This window comes from Anolis sagrei, chromosome 1, assembly GCF_037176765.1.
Source record: "Anolis sagrei isolate rAnoSag1 chromosome 1, rAnoSag1.mat, whole genome shotgun sequence".
NCBI lineage: Eukaryota > Metazoa > Chordata > Lepidosauria > Squamata > Dactyloidae > Anolis > Anolis sagrei.
The window spans coordinates 166,976,874-166,994,792 of record NC_090021.1 but is presented as its reverse complement, the minus strand read 5'-3'; the positions used below and the strand labels follow the sequence as shown (position 1 = coordinate 166,994,792).

At 40.0% G+C, this 17,919-nt stretch overlaps 1 protein-coding gene across 1 annotated transcript in view; it reads right to left on the bottom strand.

The window, feature by feature from the left end:
• Positions 1 to 17,919, bottom strand: part of PARD3B (par-3 family cell polarity regulator beta) — a 656,620-nt gene that overhangs the window by 512,928 nt on the left and 125,773 nt on the right. The window contains exon 3 of the mRNA XM_060782892.2: positions 9,356 to 9,527. Coding sequence (XP_060638875.2) covers positions 9,356 to 9,527 — 172 coding nt within the window. The remainder of the gene's footprint in view (positions 1 to 9,355; positions 9,528 to 17,919) is intronic.

Below are 17,919 nucleotides of genomic sequence, written 5' to 3'. Positions count from 1 at the left end.
AATCTGCACCTTTTTTTTTTTTGGCCAAATTGCAAAGAGTGCACTTTTTCTCACTACACATTGCACTCACTAGAATTTGTTTTTTGGTTTCAGTGTTTTGAAAATTGACTTGCACAATAGATTTGATGGTGCATTAGACTCAAGTAAATATGGGTAATTAAATACTTAGCTATCACATGGAAATAGTGAGATGTTTGCATTCTCTTTCTCCCTCTCTTCCCCTTTCTCTCCCTCAACCCTTCTTCCTATACATAAACACAAATACAAACTCCTTACACACGTTTTTTAAAAATACACATAGTAATACAATGTGCTCATAGATTTTAATGACCTGCAGAAATGCTGATTTAAAATAGGGAAGTGTAATGTATTATCATATATACTCATATATAATTTGACCTTGTGTATATGTTGAGGGCAGGTTTAGGGGACCAAAATTATGGATTTTGATGTGACCCATGGGTTAGAGGGAAAAAGACAAATGCTGCCTCAGGGGGTCAGTCACCCTGGCTACCATAGCCATTCCCTTGCCAAGACATTCAAAAAGGGCAGAAATTGATCCATGGCTAGAGAGTAGAGGTAGTCTATGCTGCTCTTAGGTTCTTCTGGAATGGACTATGGCCTTTTGTTACAAAAGTTAAAAAACAAATTAAATAGTACAGTGTGATAAAAACAGATTAAAATATAATAATACAGAATTCAAAAGATCTTTCATGACTTTTCCCACAAGAGATTTCTAAATATCTACATACAGGCATGCATGTCTTTGTATAACTATAATATGTTATAAATAGGACTACTTCCAAAAACGGTTTGAAAGCTTTAGTGCAGAATACACAGCAGCCAATTTTTCAATGGCACAGCTTTCATGGATTATATCTTAAAGGACTGATATGATTCTGAGTCCAGTTCAAAAGGTTGGTGCTATAAAGCTCCAATCTACTATGAATCCACATGCTTGAAAGACCAAAGCCATATAAATCTGATGTATGCTGATGTGGAATGGGAGAGTTGGTTTTAGCAGCAGAATTTGCTTGAAAGTACTTTCACAACTACAGAACGTCCTTTTCAGGGAATTTTGTCTGGCTGTGGGCGTTTGTGTGTGTCTGTGTGTGTGTGCACTAAACAACTTCCTCACCTCTTAAAATTCACTTCCATATTGTAAGCATTATAACCTTGAACTTGCTGGTTGTTTTAGCACACACTTTCAGTCTTTTGATAAATAATTGATATAAGAAGATGCATCAATGTTTGAACCAGAGTGAGCAACTAAGAGTTGTCAGACTGCAATTCAGCTCAACATTATTTGGAGGGCCACATTCTGTCTATTAATTTTCTAAATAGAAAAAAAAACCCACTTCTCTAAGGAGCTTGATATGAAGTATTGATAAATCCCGATACCCTCAGCAGAATAGACTAAAGCTGATTCTAGGTTCGGTGGGGTGGGATGGGGTGGGGGGAGGTCTGGCCAAAGTGCCCTTTGCTGGGCCATATCCACCTTACCTTGTAACCATGCCAGGTAACAAGGTCTGGGAGATACTGCATAAGTTAGTTAGCACCACACACAGGTATTATGAAAACTTTAAATGGAAACTGCCTGACCCATTATGCAAAAAAGGAAGGAATGCAGGTGTTAGGAGAGCCCCTGCCCAGAAGTGCTGGACCCAAGCAGCTCCTCATGACACCATGTACCAACCTCAGCCCTGTATAGACATAACCACAGTACTCATAAGCTGTGCTGTAGATGGGACTTCAAAGTGTCACTAACTTAATCCATTATTTCTCCCAGACTAGACTTTATGCTGGTCTGGGAGAAAAAGGTTTATGCTATGATAAGAAGGCTTCAAACTTCTGAAAGTCTGATCCTACATACTAGATCTGTAGCTTGTTTCATGATGGAGGCCAGCATTGGTTAGTGGCTTGAGTGTTAGACCATGGCTCTTGAGACCAGAGTTCAAATCCCTGTTTTGCCATGGAAATGCACCAGGTGATCTCAGCCTCACAGGAGGCAAAAGTAAACCTGTGTGAATGGCCAAGAAAACCCCACAATAAGTTCACCTTTGGGGTAATAATAATAACAATAATAATAAACTTTATTTATACCCCGCCACCATAGACATGAGTCAGAAATGAAGGAACAGGACAAGACACCCCATGTGTACCCAACTGGACAGTATTCCAAGGAATGCCATCACTTAAGTATGTCAAAACACTTCAGTGTTCGAATGCAGACACACCACTGTAAGAACAAAGTATACTAAGCAAACTGTTATCTCATATTACAAATGGCACTGCCCAACACACACAAAAATATCTTGGGTACATGGTTTAAAAACTTTAACAGCGGCATAACAGTGACCAAGAATATGCATAGAAGTGATCAGCATGGAGATTTTTTTATTCTAATCACGCCTTCATTCCTCTGTACTTAGTCTCACATCTTTTCTAATTAAAGCCATCCTCCAACACTTTGTTTTTCAAAAATTTCCTAAGCAGGGTCAGCTCAACCATAATTTAGCAAGTCAGATTGTATTCCAGTCATGTACAAATAGGACAAGACATTTTCATTTGCATTATGGATTTAAGCTGTTATAGTAGAGGGCAGGAATGAGTTGCAGAAATGTAAACAATAGCAGAATATTTATTAACACCAAGATAGAGAAGCTACACACAGATCAACCAGTTTCATTTTCAGACTCAAGACAGGTTATAATTCTGTCCCTCAAACACATAAAAATGAGTATGCAGGAAAAGCCTTTGAGGAAGCAGTCATTAAAACTATTGACTTCTTAGTTCCCAAAGTTCTCTTAGGCCTTCTCTATATGAACAAAAAATATATATGTTCACCTCAAAGTGACTGCTGTTTGTGATGATTCACATTTCAGGCCTTTAAACCATTTTTAAAAGATTTGTCTTTGACCATGCATCCTGGCCAAATAACTCAATGAGCTCCAGAGATTTTTCATATGGCAGTCTCCAACAGGTGGCTTTGCACTGGATCTGGAGGAAGGGTTAGGGCTGGTGTGAAGTAACCATTGTTTAAGCAAGTTAAGCATTCACTTGAATTTTTAATTTGCCAACAATGAATTTTAAAAAATATATGTGGATAATCAGAAATCAGTATATTCATATATCAGTATTCGTGAAGTTCTGCACAATAGGATTGCTAAATTATTATTTATTATTATTATTATTAACTTTATTTGTACCCCGCTAGCATCTCCCGAAGGACTCGATGCGGCTTACACAGGCCGAAGCCACAAACACAATACAAAGAGAACATATCACAACAGTAAACAAAGCAAATCAAAACAATTAAGCAAAATAAACAGCAAATGACATACATCAAGACACTATTAAAACTGGTTCGGCCGGCGCAAAGGGGTACAGGGTTAAAAGTGCTGATATGGCAGGAGGAACGTAGGATTAAAGTGTGATGTGCAGCAACATTTGTTGTACTAAAGTGCTTCCAGGACTTGGGATGGGGATTCCTAGTTTGGGAAGGCACAACGGAACAGCCAAGTTTTTAAATTCCTTTTGAAAACGGCTAGAGTGGGGGCCTGTCTGAGATCTTTTGGGAGGGCGTTCCAAAGTCTGGGGGCCGCCACGGAAAAGGCCCTGTCACGCGTCCCCACCAAGCGCGCTTGCGACGTGGGTGGGATCACGAGCAGGGCCTCTCCGGATGACCGTAACGAGCGTGTGGGTTCGTAGATGGAGATGCGGTCACGCAGGTAGGGTGGTCCCAAACCGTTCAGGGCTTTATAGGTGAGCACCTGCACCTTGAATTGGGCCCGGAAGATGAATGGCAGCCAGTGGAGCTCCTTAAACAGAGGGGTAGACCTCTCTTGATAATGGGCTCCGGTTAGCATCCTGGCTGCTGCACGTTGGACCAGTTGCAGTTTCCGGGCCGTCTTCAAGGGTAGCCCCACGTAGAGCGCATTGCAGTAATCCATTCTAGAGGTGACCAAGGCGTGGACCACCCCGGCCAGATCAGCCTTCACGAGGTATGGTCGCAGTTGGCGCACAAGTCTCAGTTGCGCAAAGGCCCTCCCGGATACCGCCGACACCTGAGCTTCAAGTGTAAGCGAGGAATCCAAGAGGACGCCCAAACTGCGGACCTGTGGCTTCAGGGGGAGTGTAACCCCGTCCAACACAGGTAACCACCCTATACCCCGATTCGGTTTACGATCGACCAGGAGGACCTCTGTCTTGTCGGGATTGATCTTCAGCTTGTTCTTCCTCATCCAGATCGACACAGCGGCCAGGCACTCACCTAGCACCTGAGAAGCCTCCTTGGAATTAGGTGGAAAGGAGTAGTAGAGTTGTGTGTCATCTGCGTAGAGATGGCACCCAACTCCAAAACCCCGGATGACCTCTCCCAGCGGTTTCATGTAGATGTTGAAAAGCATGGGAGACAAAATAGAGCCTTGCGGGACCCCACAGGTCAAAGGCCAGGGGTCAGAGCAGGCCTCTCCCAGCTTCACCATCTGAGTTCGTCCCTCCAGGAAGGACTGGAGCCACGACAGAACCGTGCCCCCAAGGCCCATCCCGGAGAGACGACCCAGAAGGATACCATGATCGATGGTATCGAAAGCCGCTGAGATGTCCAGGAGAACCAGCAGAGTCACACTCCCCCTGTCTAGCTCTCTGCGGAGGTCATCCACCAAGGCGACCAAGGCTGTCTCGGTGCCATGGCCAGGCCTGAAACCAGACTGTGACTGATCTAGGTAGTTGGTATCGTCTAGGAAACCCTGAAGCTGAGAGGCGACCACCCTCTCCAGCACCTTTCCCAGAAAGGGGAGGTTGGAGATCGGCCTGTAATTATTCAACACCGAGGAGTCAAGGGAAGCTTTTTTGATGAGTGGGCGAACCACGGCCTGCTTCAGGTTAGATGGAAAAATTCCTTGCTCCAACGATGTATTGATAATTGGTACAAACCAGTCAAGCAACCCCCCTCTGGCTGATTTAATGAGCCAGGATGGGCATGGGTCCAAGGATGAGGTGGTCGCTCTCACAGCCCCAAGGGTCTCCTCAACGGTTTCAGGAAGAACAAGCCTAAAAGAATCCCATAAAACCGGACAAGCAGGTGCCTCCGTCACCTCTTCTGGCACTGCGATGGAATTGGAGTCGAGCTCGAGGCGTATCTGGGCGACTTTATCTGCAAAATGGTGTGCGAAATCGCGACACCGAGCTGCGGGGTCGTCGGGGAGCTCCTCCACCACTGGAGGGTGGAGGAGCTCACCCACGACCCGAAACAGCTCCGATGATCTATTTGCTGCAGATGCTATACGGGTGGTCGTGAATGACTTCCTGGCCGCCCGTATAGCCGCGGAGTATGCCTTAAGGGAGGCTCTAGCCCGTGTTCGGTCAGACACGTCTCGAGATTTCCTCCATTTGCGCTCTAGCCCCCTTCTCGTATGCTTCATCACGGCCAACCCCTCGGTGAACCAAGGGGATGGCCTGTCACGACGCAACGAGATGGGGCGTTCGGGTGCGATCATATCTAACGCCCTGGCCATCTCCCCGTTGTAGAGAGTTACTAAGGCGTCGATAGAATCGCCAGGCTCCAAGGCAGGAAGAACCCTAAGATTCCTCAGGAATCCGTCCGGATCCATCAGTCTCCTAGGGCGGACACCTTAGGCCAGTGGTTCTCAACCTGTGGGTTCCCAAGTGTTTTGGCCTACAACTGGATGGGGTCGCACTCCCCCTGAAGACGCAGGTTCGCAGTTTGGGTGTGATCCTGGACTCATCGCTGAGCCTGGAGCCCCAGGTTTCGGCGGTGACCAGGGGAGCATTCGCACAGTTAAAACTCGTGCGCCAACTGCGCCCGTACCTTGGGAAATCTGACTTGGCCACGGTAGTCCATGCTCTGGTTACATCCCGTTTGGACTACTGCAACGCTCTCTACGTGGGGTTGCCTTTGAAGACGGCCCGGAAGCTCCAACTAGTCCAACGTTCGGCAGCAATGATACTAACGGGAGCGGAGCGCAGGGAGCATACAACTCCTCTGCTGCACCAGCTCCACTGGCTGCCGATCTGCTACCGGGCTCAATTCAAAGTGCTGGCGTTGGCCTTTAAAGCCCTAAACGGTTCTGGCCCAACTTACCTATCCGAACGTATCTCGGCCTATCAGCCCGCCAGGACCCTAAGATCTTCTGGGGAGGCCCTGCTCTCTATCCCGCCTGCTTCACAGGTGCGGCTGGCGGGTACGAGAGACAGGGCCTTTTCTGTGGTGGCCCCGCGGCTATGGAACGCCCTGCCCTTGGAGGTAAGATCAGCCCCTTCATTGATGATATTCCGAAGAAGATTGAAGACCTGGATGTTTAAGCAGGCATTTGGTTAACCCAATGCAACGAATGGTAACTGACTAAAGGACTGGCAACATGGATGACGAACTGGATCACGTTTTTAGTTAAGAGTCGAACTGGATTGGTATTGATGTATGAATTGTGTTTTTATGTTTTTTATGTTTTTTATGCTTTTAACTGTATACTGTTGATTGTTATATTATGTTGTAAACCGCGTTGAGTCGCCGGCTAGGCTGAGAAACGGCGGTATATAAATATAGCAAATAAATAAAAATAAATAAACTCCCAGAATTCCCAGCCAGTTTACCAGCTGTTAGGATTTCTGGGAGTTGAAGGCCAAAGCATCTGGGGACCCACAGGTTGAGAACCACTACCTTAGGCAGAAACACCTATATTTGTATGGATGATGGGAAGAATAAAAAAGTGAAGTAGCCACTGCTTTGTGGCAACCAATTGTAGAAATAGGAGGAGGGTTATTCCTCAAGCAAGTTAACATTGTGGTAGGTTTGCCCAGCAAACATGTGCAGATACGTAAGATGAACTCATCATGATGTGACTGCTGTGTATGGTGTCAAACGGGAACCATGATGTCTATGTGGATCCAGAAAATAAGGGTTTTCTTTCAAGTATAGACAGGTCCTTAGAATACCATAACCATGTATACCAGATATAGCTACTGTTAGCTAATAGGTCAAATAAGCTGGTCCCACAGCTCTACAGAAAGTACTCAGATTCAGCCTTTCTTTTGATATAGGGATTCAAGGTGACCAACAGCAGACATGACACAATAAGATGTTTAAGAAGACAATTAGGACTATGATTTCTTATTCATGTTTTAAAAGTTTGTAGTGAAAATTTGAAATAGAATGGAGTCCCATTGCCATTGTATTGTGGTGTAGAGTTTACTTTGCATTTTCAACTTATGACAAAAGGGGTTACTGAATTCTACTTTCTATATTTCCTTTTGTCTAAGCAAGTTAGCTGCTATTGCCAATCCATTAGACAGACAATTATCATATGGCAAGAATGATAGGTCTCTTGATTATAGGTAATTTCTCCATGTCAAATCTAGCTATTCTCTGTGTTTAATAGCACCTACTTGATGGTCATTGTTGAACAGGTATTAACTAACAGCATGTAATTGCAGAAGTCACCTCTAAATGTCAACTTTAAAAAAATGATTCTGTGTTAAATTATTTGTTATATTATGGAATCCAGTAAAAGGGACAAGTACCATATTATTGTTCAAAGACCAACAGTTTTCGATTTGAGTTCTTTTCATTAAGAACTTGAGAAGTGACTACAAGTTTGTATTTATATTTGTGTTAATAAAGCCTTAAAACATTATTTCTTACCATATTTATTTGACTGCTTAGTCACTTATCCTGAAAAACCCTATTCAGGCACAAGAATCTCTTAAGACACAACTTAAGACCCATTTCTTCCAACAGGCCTACCCAGTCAATTTTTAACTTGTGAATTTTTATCTGCATCTGTAAATGTTAAGCTGCATTTTACCTGTGTGCTAGTTATATGTATTTTAATAGTGTACCCTGCCTTCAACCGCAAGGAAAGACTAATAATAATAATAATAATATAATTACTACTACTTCTATTATTATAATATCTGCAGTGAACAAAGGGCACATCTACACCAACACTTTATCTGGAGACTGATCCAAAGTATACAACTCTGACCAGCCCTGGGATGGCTCTGACTGCCAGCGCTTCAGCAGTCACAGCTACTAAAATAAAATAAAATAATAGAATCCTAAAAATTATGTTATTTTTGGCTGATTGGTCCACAGATTTAACTAATACTGTATTCAAGAATACTGAAGAGTGAAGAGAGGAATAAGGAATGAGTACATAGCTACAGAACAAGAATGAAAGTGAAAATATCTTCATTGCCATTTTGATTTCTCATGTAGTTCTGACCCTTCTAAGCATTTTAAGGATTTTTTTTTTAAAAAAAATATTTATACATTCCGTTGAGTGATCAATTCAATATTTTCCTGAAAAGCTCTTCCACTTATAATCTTAAGAGCCCATAAATTTATGTGGAAGCTTATATCAAAAGCAAACAACAGCATGGCAACTACTGTTCATATTCAAGTAACCAGTATCACAAATATTTTATAGACTGGAAATGTATCCCTAACTCACACCATTTATGCTGACATACAGAAATATAACAGGGTAGGTCAAGGACAAAGCAGATATATTAATATAAACATGACAGGTAATGATAAATAGAAAGCAATGATTAATTCACAATTCAGACCTTTTAAGCATAAAGTGTCACTAAGGGGGGAATAGGAATTTGTTTGTGTTAAGTGGGGAAAATATCTATCTCAAATTTCCTACAACAATAATAGTAACACTTCATTGGTCTTCACAGTTAAATCCTTATTGAAATATAAAAATAATCTTGAATTATTGTTTTCCACAACTGAATTGTTCAAATTTGTTTTAATATATAGTTTAGGAAGGAGCGGGTTTGCATTGATTTCATAACTTAGCATTAAAGTTTAAGTGTCGTTTTAAATAAAGATTATACACAACAACAATAAAATGTTGGTGTCTTGGTTTTTAGGCCTTTTCCTGGGGTTATTTGGGGCACTAATTCAGAAAATTGCATTGGATAGACTGCATCAGCTCTAGTTTCTTAGATATGGTTATCACAATTTTCTATGGTCTAGCAGATGAAGACTGGTATATGGCACATGTTCTCTACCTCAAAAACTTGAGCTGACAGTGGGAAACTGGTGTTATTTTTGGAATCAGTAGGTCAAATATACCCAAAAACAGAAATATACTTTTATACTTTTATCACATCAAAAAACTATGTATTCCATATAATAATAGTTAACATACTTCTAGCATCTGGGATATCCGTGCGAAGAAAGTCCTTCCCTCCTTTGAGGTTGAAAATATATTCTCTTTGGGGGGAGATGTCAACACTGAAGACAATAATCAACTCAAGAGGTTTTAGCAACTGTACATAACATACAGTCAAAACACACACATACACACAGTATATATACCTAGTTTCAGGGCAGAGGGTGTCACTTCAATCTCTCCTCCAATTGGCTGAAATGCAGCCAGCTGAGCAGCAACCTCTGTCTCAAAAGCATCTGGGCTGTTCCCATCTGTCAAGCTACCATTGATGTCATCAGCCTTGGGCAGTGAATCCTGTTCATCGTACACAGCAATCAACTGTAAAACATTAAAAGAAAGAGTGTTTGATTATACCTGAAGGATGAGTGACTTCTATGAAAGTGCACAAATACCTAATGATGGCACAGAATCAAACCAATGTATGCTTAGGTTTGTGTCTACCATAAAATTCTCCTTCTACTCATTGCTTGATGCAAGTGTTCCTAAAGAAACTGTTTCTAAAGGGTTTCTCTCCCCCCCCCCCTTTCTGTGAAATTGGATATGATGATATTTTATTTATTTTGAAATGTACACTTTGCTTATCTTCAACGTTACTCTTAGCAGACGACAAACAAAATTACTGAAATAACAAGCAGGAAAACTTAATTTTTGAAAATGGCAAAACGGTGGGGAACAGAGATTATACAACATGCAGCCATATCAGCCAGAACTAGAAAAACAAACCACCACCACCACCATGCAAGAAAGAAAGAAAGAGAGAGAGAGAGAGAGAGAGAGAGAAGGGGGCAGCCATTTAACAGAGAATGAAACAGAATTAACTGCCTCAAAAGACTTGATTTTTTTATTCTTGTTGTTTTAATGTGTCCAGCATTAGGGACAGGTGGGTCTCTAAGAAGAAGAGTCCTACATTGTTTGCAAGGCAACTAAGAAAACCTCATTGCTAGCACTATCTCACCCACACACACACACACACACACACACCCCACACACACACACAAACAATGATGTATGGGCCCTGGTGCTGACTACACTATCATACTCCAAACCTATAAAAACACTTCAAACCTATAAAAATATTAAAACTTTCAACCGAGCCAGAAAACAAGGACACAACTCTTTCAGCCCCTGTAGTGAAAAACAGAACATTTTTAAAAAATTGAAAGATGTATTGTCAAAGAGATTTCGAAGATATGAAAACATATTGTCGAAGAAAGAAATCTCACCAATGAAAAATTCATACAGTATACAAACTGAAACAAATAGACAGATACCTCTGTCAATATCCTATCTAAAAATCAGACTACTGTAGCATAAACAAAGTTGTTCTCACGATTTAACAAGGCCGAGGCAGAATAAAGGCATTAAGAATGGAAAAGTATTTGAAGTTACTTCAAGTGTAAAAATAACAGCTCTTAAGCTGTTAAAGTCCTCCAGTTAATCCAAGGTAAAGCCACAAGTGCCATATAATGTAGATTCAGAAATCACTTTATAATGCATATAATGCATTGAATTGCATTATATGGCAGAGTAGACTCATATAATCCAGTTCAATGCAATTAAACTGCATTCTATAATTATATTATATGGCAGTGTGGATGGGGCCTGAGAGAGAGCTTCTGGCTGGCGACACAACATTGGGTTTGTTGGACATGCAAAGAGTGGATTGCCCTGGATCCGGCCCAATGCAGCTGTCCACACCTCAAAAACTAGATTATTTCAAAGCTTCCAGGAAGGTCCAAAGTAAAACCCATTTCTCCTTGTGGTGAACTAATGGCTGGATGCAGCATTTCTGCTGTGAATGGACTCCTTGCAGCAACTGAGAAGTGAGTCCACATTATCTGGATCACATAGACACGGTCAGAGAAAAATACAGGGTTAGTCAAAATGCATAGGCCAATAAGCCATTCAATTGAATGGCTTATTGGCCTATGCATTTTGATTAACCCTACTTTCACACAACCGTTGCTTGAGTTTGGCTGATGGTAAATGAAATTAGTGTAACAGTTTGCATCAGGATATTTCTGCTGATAGCAAGGGAGAAACCAACTTACAAATGAAATGCTTGTGATCAGCTTTGTGTGGAAAGTTATGTTACTCTATCTGAGTCACTGGAATTTACAACATACAGACAACTTGAAAGGTTTGATAGATGATTATATTAACATCGACTTCTTTGGGTAGCTAAATAAATATCTTACAGTTATGGAAAGACACTATGACTATCATGCAGTAATACAGACAACCTGATCATTTAGTTTTATGTTCGAGGCAAGAAATTTCATTGCTGCACACCATTGTCCTAATCATTTGAAGTCTGACACTGTGATGCAAGTTTTCCATTAAAAATAAATGATGTATTGTCTGTCTTGAAGACTGCAGAAATAACATAAATATTAGGAGCTGTTACATTACTAGAGACATCACAGACTTTGTGAATATTTTTCTACATCTACATGCATGTTCCTCATGCTTGCAACTATGTAACACAAAAAATACAAATTGGAACTCTAAGTATATTTTTAAAATTCCAGTGATAGCACTGGATCTTCCATATCTCTCTCTCTATGTTACGCCTACCATTGTCAAAAGCTTTCCTAGATCCCACTTCTTTTACAATGTTGGGAGTCCTTGCTCAAAGAGCAATGTTTGAAAAATCTCACGACTTGCAAGCCATTTCCGCACATCATTAGCAGCTCAGTCAGGACTTGTAATGGTAGCAAGTTATACATTGCTACCATTACAAACATTAAGTGAAGCAAGAAGACTCCCCAAGATGATTTTAAGTTACGGAGAAGGTCATTTGATTTTTACAAAATGACTAGCAAATGTATTTGGTATGTCCTTTAGTTTTAAACAAAAATGAATATAAACTGAAGTGGAATGTAGTGAGGATGTTTTTAAAACCAGCTTCGTGAGACCTTGCTCAGTGGCAAGTGGATTAATGAGGAGTCCTAACTGTTTCCTTGGGATCATGAAAGTGTTTATTAGTCATAAAGTATAATATCACTTCCCAACTAAGCATTACACCATATATGATTCAGTAACATAACCTGACTAACCTGGAATTGCTAATTTAAAAGAATTACAACTTATAGAAGCAAATTAAAGTTGGGTTCCAGATAGTGACACTTTTAACCAGCATTATTTATTCAATATGCAGCAAGAGAACATATTTAATGAGAATCTTTTGCCAGCAGTTCTTTGAAAAACAGAAACAGCCTACAAGAAGTAAAGCATGCCTAGCACAAGGTCTGTGTATTGTGCTTTGAAATTTCAAATACCTATCCCCCATGTCTTCACCATTTTCCCTTGAACTGTGCTTGAGACAGCAGGGCATGCACGAAACTGTACTAACTGATGTAGACACCTTCTGTGACCATTTCCTCTTCACCATCCTGCCAAACTTTTCTCTTGAAATGTTTTCATTGTAGCATTTATGTTAAATACTAGAGGTATGCAATCTTTTCATTAGTCCTCGTAAGTTGGATCAAATTAGTGAAATTTGTACTTATAAGGTGATGTCTGACACAGGGATGCGGGCCACGCCAAAAAGTGAAGAATCAAAACTTGCCCAATACTTTTTTGTTTGCATTTTGTACATCTCAGAAGCCTCTCAAAGTCAGTTTCATTTTCAACACAAGGAAGCAAAGGAAAGCCAATAAAACTGCCCTTTTCTTTAAATTCATGGCCTCTTGCCATTAGGTGAGGGAAGCAGCAGAGAGAAAGCAGTGTTTGCTAGGAAAGAGACCCAAAAAGCATAGAATTCTAGGAAATGTAGTTTAGGAAGGCAAGGAGCTCCATGCCAGAGAATTCAAAAGGCCCTGCCCTGAAATACATTTCCCAGAATTCTGCTCAGCATCAGAAAGCCCCAATCAGGAGAGGGGAGAGATTTGTTGCTCCATAGCGGCTGCCAGCCAGAGTTCCAATAAATTGTTGAATCTGCAAAGAGGAGGACTGGCTGATGCTTCTAGTTAGAAAATCTTTGTGTTGGGCTGGGAAGAAATCCCTACATGGAAGTTCTATTGGTTAATATGTGAGACATTCAATGAGATAGCTGTGATGGTTTTAAAAATAATAATGTTTTTGTCACAACTTTCTTTTAAAATCTCTAAAATCAGTAGATGTAAAATGTTTCTGAAAGTTGGAAAAAATGATCCCGTATTATCTTGAGTCATTGTATAGAAAATTCAAGGAAATACCTCTTGTGGGTTTTTTTTAATGTTGTTTTTTAAAAATCCGTAAGTCAGTGAAACTTGATGGGCCAAGAGTGGTAAATGTGTTCTACTATTATAGCAAGTTTCACCCCAATAGCTGTAAAAATGAGGGAGAAAGGAGTCCCTGAAGTTTCCCTACTTGCGAAATTACTGTAACAAAGAAGAAATGAAATTTTTCATTAACTATACTTTAGAAATACTTTAGAAATTAAAGGCCAGTGCCCCCTAATTTTGTAATGAGTTTTGAAACATTGTTTTATAGATTTCACATGTCTACTAAATACTCATAGGATCTCTCTAGAGCTATCTCAATCTACCACAACACATTATGAAGGAATTTTTCCTCAAATCAAGACCCAGGGAGGCTTAATAGAGACTGCCCATAAGAAACGCTGCCTCCTGGAATGGCAGCAATTGTCACCCAAGTTGGCTTACGACATAATATTAAAATCAATAAATGCTGGAAGTATTAAATAGTGGCAGATGGTTGCAAAATCTGCCATCCCTCTCAAGTCGCTGCCAGAGCCACACGGCTCATTATGGATCAGTATAGGATGACTCCTGATAGATCAATCTGCAATACTGATCCTCATTTATTTTATTTTTATTAGGTGTTCACAGAAAAGGAACTGAAAATACTGCCTCGGGGGCAGGAAGCCTATGATTACTGTGAACCATATTTTCCAAGCAAAAAGACAGAATAACAATGAATATTTTTCTACTCCAGGAGTCTACAAAACCGTAAGTGAGAAGCTGATAGACTACCTCTTGTATGTTTCTTCATATTTGATATCTCCTACTAAGAAATGACAGATTGCATGAGTCAAATCCTACACTGACTGTTGCCAAGCCTTCAGTGGTTGCATTCCTATCACCAAACAATGTTTCTTTTCATCCAGATCCTTATACTCTATTAACAGAAGATAAGTAATACGAGTTAACATATACGAAAAGTGTCTGGTAGACTGAAGACCTCTTCACACAGCCCTTTTGGGCTGTGCTGTTGCGCCGTTAAAGGGAAGGCAAGTGAGGCAGCCCTCCTTCCTCCCCTGACCACATGGTGGGGACAGGACAGGTTGCATTGGCACCCTTTCCCTCCCCCTATCAGATGGCAGAAAATGTGTTGCCCCACCACCCTTTCTGTCAGCTCAGAGCAAAAAGGGGAGGAAACTGTGGGTCCTCATATTGATGGAGGAAACACTTTTTGATGCTTCCACCCCACTCTGGGAGGAACGTGGACAGGGTCCTGCCATATGTCATGTGATGGCTCATGGCAGGACCCATTCAAGCCGCACGGCGAAACAGGGCAAAAATGTCTCCATGTGAAGACGTCCCTACCAGTAGATCCTTATAGTATTTTAATCTAGCTCAGTCACCAAAAATCTTTCTCAAGGTGAAAAAAATGGAAGTAGTTAGCAGGCTCATTAACATTTCCTCCCCACTCTGTCTTTTCCTCCATTCATTCTCTTTCTCAGCTTTCATCACTGTATAGTATTAAATCTGCAATGACGGCAATATTACCTAGTTTGTTTGAAACTAGCGCATCTGCTTGTTTGTCGAGAAGTTCATATTGCAACCTACTGTCACCTCCTAAAAAGCAATTTCAACAGACAAACAGGAACTTTTGGATGTGGCAGAGAGTTGCTGCAATGAGACAGAATTTCCAGTGAAAGAGGGGAAACCTAGCACTTAAAACAAAAGTCTGTATCCTAGGCCAACCTATTTCAGCTAAGCTAAATAGACTGCACACCAAAACTCAGATTTAACTCTCTCTCTCTCTCTCTCTCTCTCTCTCTATATATATATATATATATATATAGTAGAGATGGGAAAGCAAGAGAAATAATGTTACTCGATTACATTAAAAATACTGCTGTGATATCTGATGCTTTCTGTCACTTTGAAGATTCATGTCACACTGATACACTAGAGTTAGCAAAATAATGGAAGAAAGAAACAATGATTTAAGGGAACCCATTTGCCTGAAGCAACAAGGAAGAAAAGGAAAAGACCAGAGTGGAAAAATACAGGAAGAAACAAGAGAAAAATTTAACTACTCAAAGGAAATTGACATTTTTAGGTCTTATGCTCATTTATAATTTGGTTGCAAAAAGCATGTCAGCCTCTGTTCAGAGATACATATTTCTGAAACATACATATACATAATTATCAGGTTAGTAACAAAATGCCCTTTTACAGTAAAGAATGAATTATCCAAGGGGGTCCCTTAATCGTTCAATACACTTTTTATTGGTACCAAAGATATATAAATATTGCCACTAGGCATGACAACTGCTTAGGGGAAAGCACACTGGAGTACAAAAGCCAGCCATGAAATTCTGCCTTAGTTGTCCCAAAAGCTTTGTCTCCAACAGATCCAGCACCACTGGAAATAACTACTTAAAGCATTCTCAGATTTGAAGTGACAGCTGGACTCCACCTTTCAATATGGAATTCTGCTCCTTCCAGCACTTGAAAGTCAACAAACCTATGTTTCAGACCAGGAGAAGACCTGGTAGTTGGCCGGAAGGTGGCAACCGGGCATCTTCTGAAGATATGCCTCATGATGAAGACACCATAAGTGATTACTTCCATCTGTGAACATTTCCTTTGGGGAAGTGGCCAGGATGTACTTCTGACATTCCAACCTCTCTGTAATAAAAGTGGACTTTGTCAGACTTGTAGAACTTTAAACTTAATCTCCCCTCATTAATTTACGAAAATCAAACTTCCCACCAGGAAACAAGCCATCATATGTATTACTCCATATACCTGCTTTCCTCAAACTGCATTTTAAAAGCTGCTTTTAAGTAGGAACATGTTTAACCCAAATTAAATGATGCCTGTATGGGCAAATCTGTGTATTTTAGGAAGACAGCACATTTTTAAAAACTTGACATAATGCACAGAGATTGATGAATACTTAAGATCAGCCTGACTACACTACAGGAGAATCCATAATATTGAACACACTTTTCTAATGCTACTAAAACCAAGCTATGAGAGGTAAAGTACTTCTCAAGGGGAGGAAGAAACTACACTGTGTCAAAAGGTGACATCTGTGAAATCTATTAGTTCAGCTTCAGTTATCAAAGACTCGTTTTTTTCAATCTTCAAGACAATAGTTGCCACATGACAATTCTAATCATGCTTATGGGAAACATATTTGCATATTTCGGGATATCCACAAATCCTCTGGATTGAATGAAGATGAATTTAATCACAGATGAATCAAATGGAGATATTAGTGTAAATTGATGAAAAGAATACAGATGCCCTGGGAGATCTGTAAAAATTGTAGCATCCATGCATAGAGACACATCTGAAATAAAGTGAATGTGGATTAGCAGTTAAAGGAATAACTACTGAAAGGAAGCATGTGTTCATGAAATGTTGATTTTCATCTTCAGCAAATGAAAGAAAATGACTTTCTAAGCTTATCATGTACTTCCATGACCACAAGAGTGGACATAGTGGTTGCCCTTCAACCCTGAAATTCCCTTCATCTGGACATTATCCAAAACCTACTTCTAGGAATATTCCAAAACCTCATTTTTGAAAATAACACTGTGTGGTAAAAGTAGTATGAGATACTGCAAATACTGGTGAAGTAACATTATGAGCCATTTTATAAATTAAAACATCTAAAACTTTCTGGATAGGGCTGCTGGACTTTAATTCATTTTGAACTGGTCAGTTGAGACAACTATATAAAAAATGATTAAAATTCAATGAAAAACTGATCAGACGTCAGAATTTCATTAATTTCCTCAAATGTGATGCAGAGCTTACAGACTAAGGTTCTGTGAACACTGCATGCAAAGCCAAAGTCAAAATAATAGGAAAAAAATAAAGGTAATAAATAGTACATGCAATATGGAAAGTTTGTCAAAGCATTACAATACTACTGAACATAATTAAAACACTGAGATTTTAGCATTTAAACAAGTGGAATAAAACAAATTAGCACCTTTAAGTGGAAAAACATTTCAGTTCTATTTTAAAACCACTTGTTTAACGGCAATTCAAGGGCAATTAATTTATATCAATTGTATATTATATTAAACGTTTCATAAGAATTTGTTTTCCCTTTCTAAACCATGGAACAAGATTAGCATTTTTAATTAGGTTAGAAAGGTAAGAATCTTACTAACCTCTTCCAGAATATATTACAAATGCACACACACACAACCCTACAGTGATTTCATACCGTTTGAGAGATACTTCTGTTTCTTCCACAATCCCTAAAGCTTGGGGGAATGCCACTGAAAAGGAGTTTCAGTGCAAAAATGCATACAACTGAACCTGCATGCAATTAAATTCATCAACTTTCAAGTACTGCCAGGTTAAGAATAATTTAAAGAAATAAATATTTTTACTTCTTAGCAACATATTAGATAATTAGAGGGGAGATATATATTCGATTGGAAGGGGAAGCACAAGATGAATCCTACCCATGTTTCCCTATAAATTGGTTGTCTCTAATATTCATATTC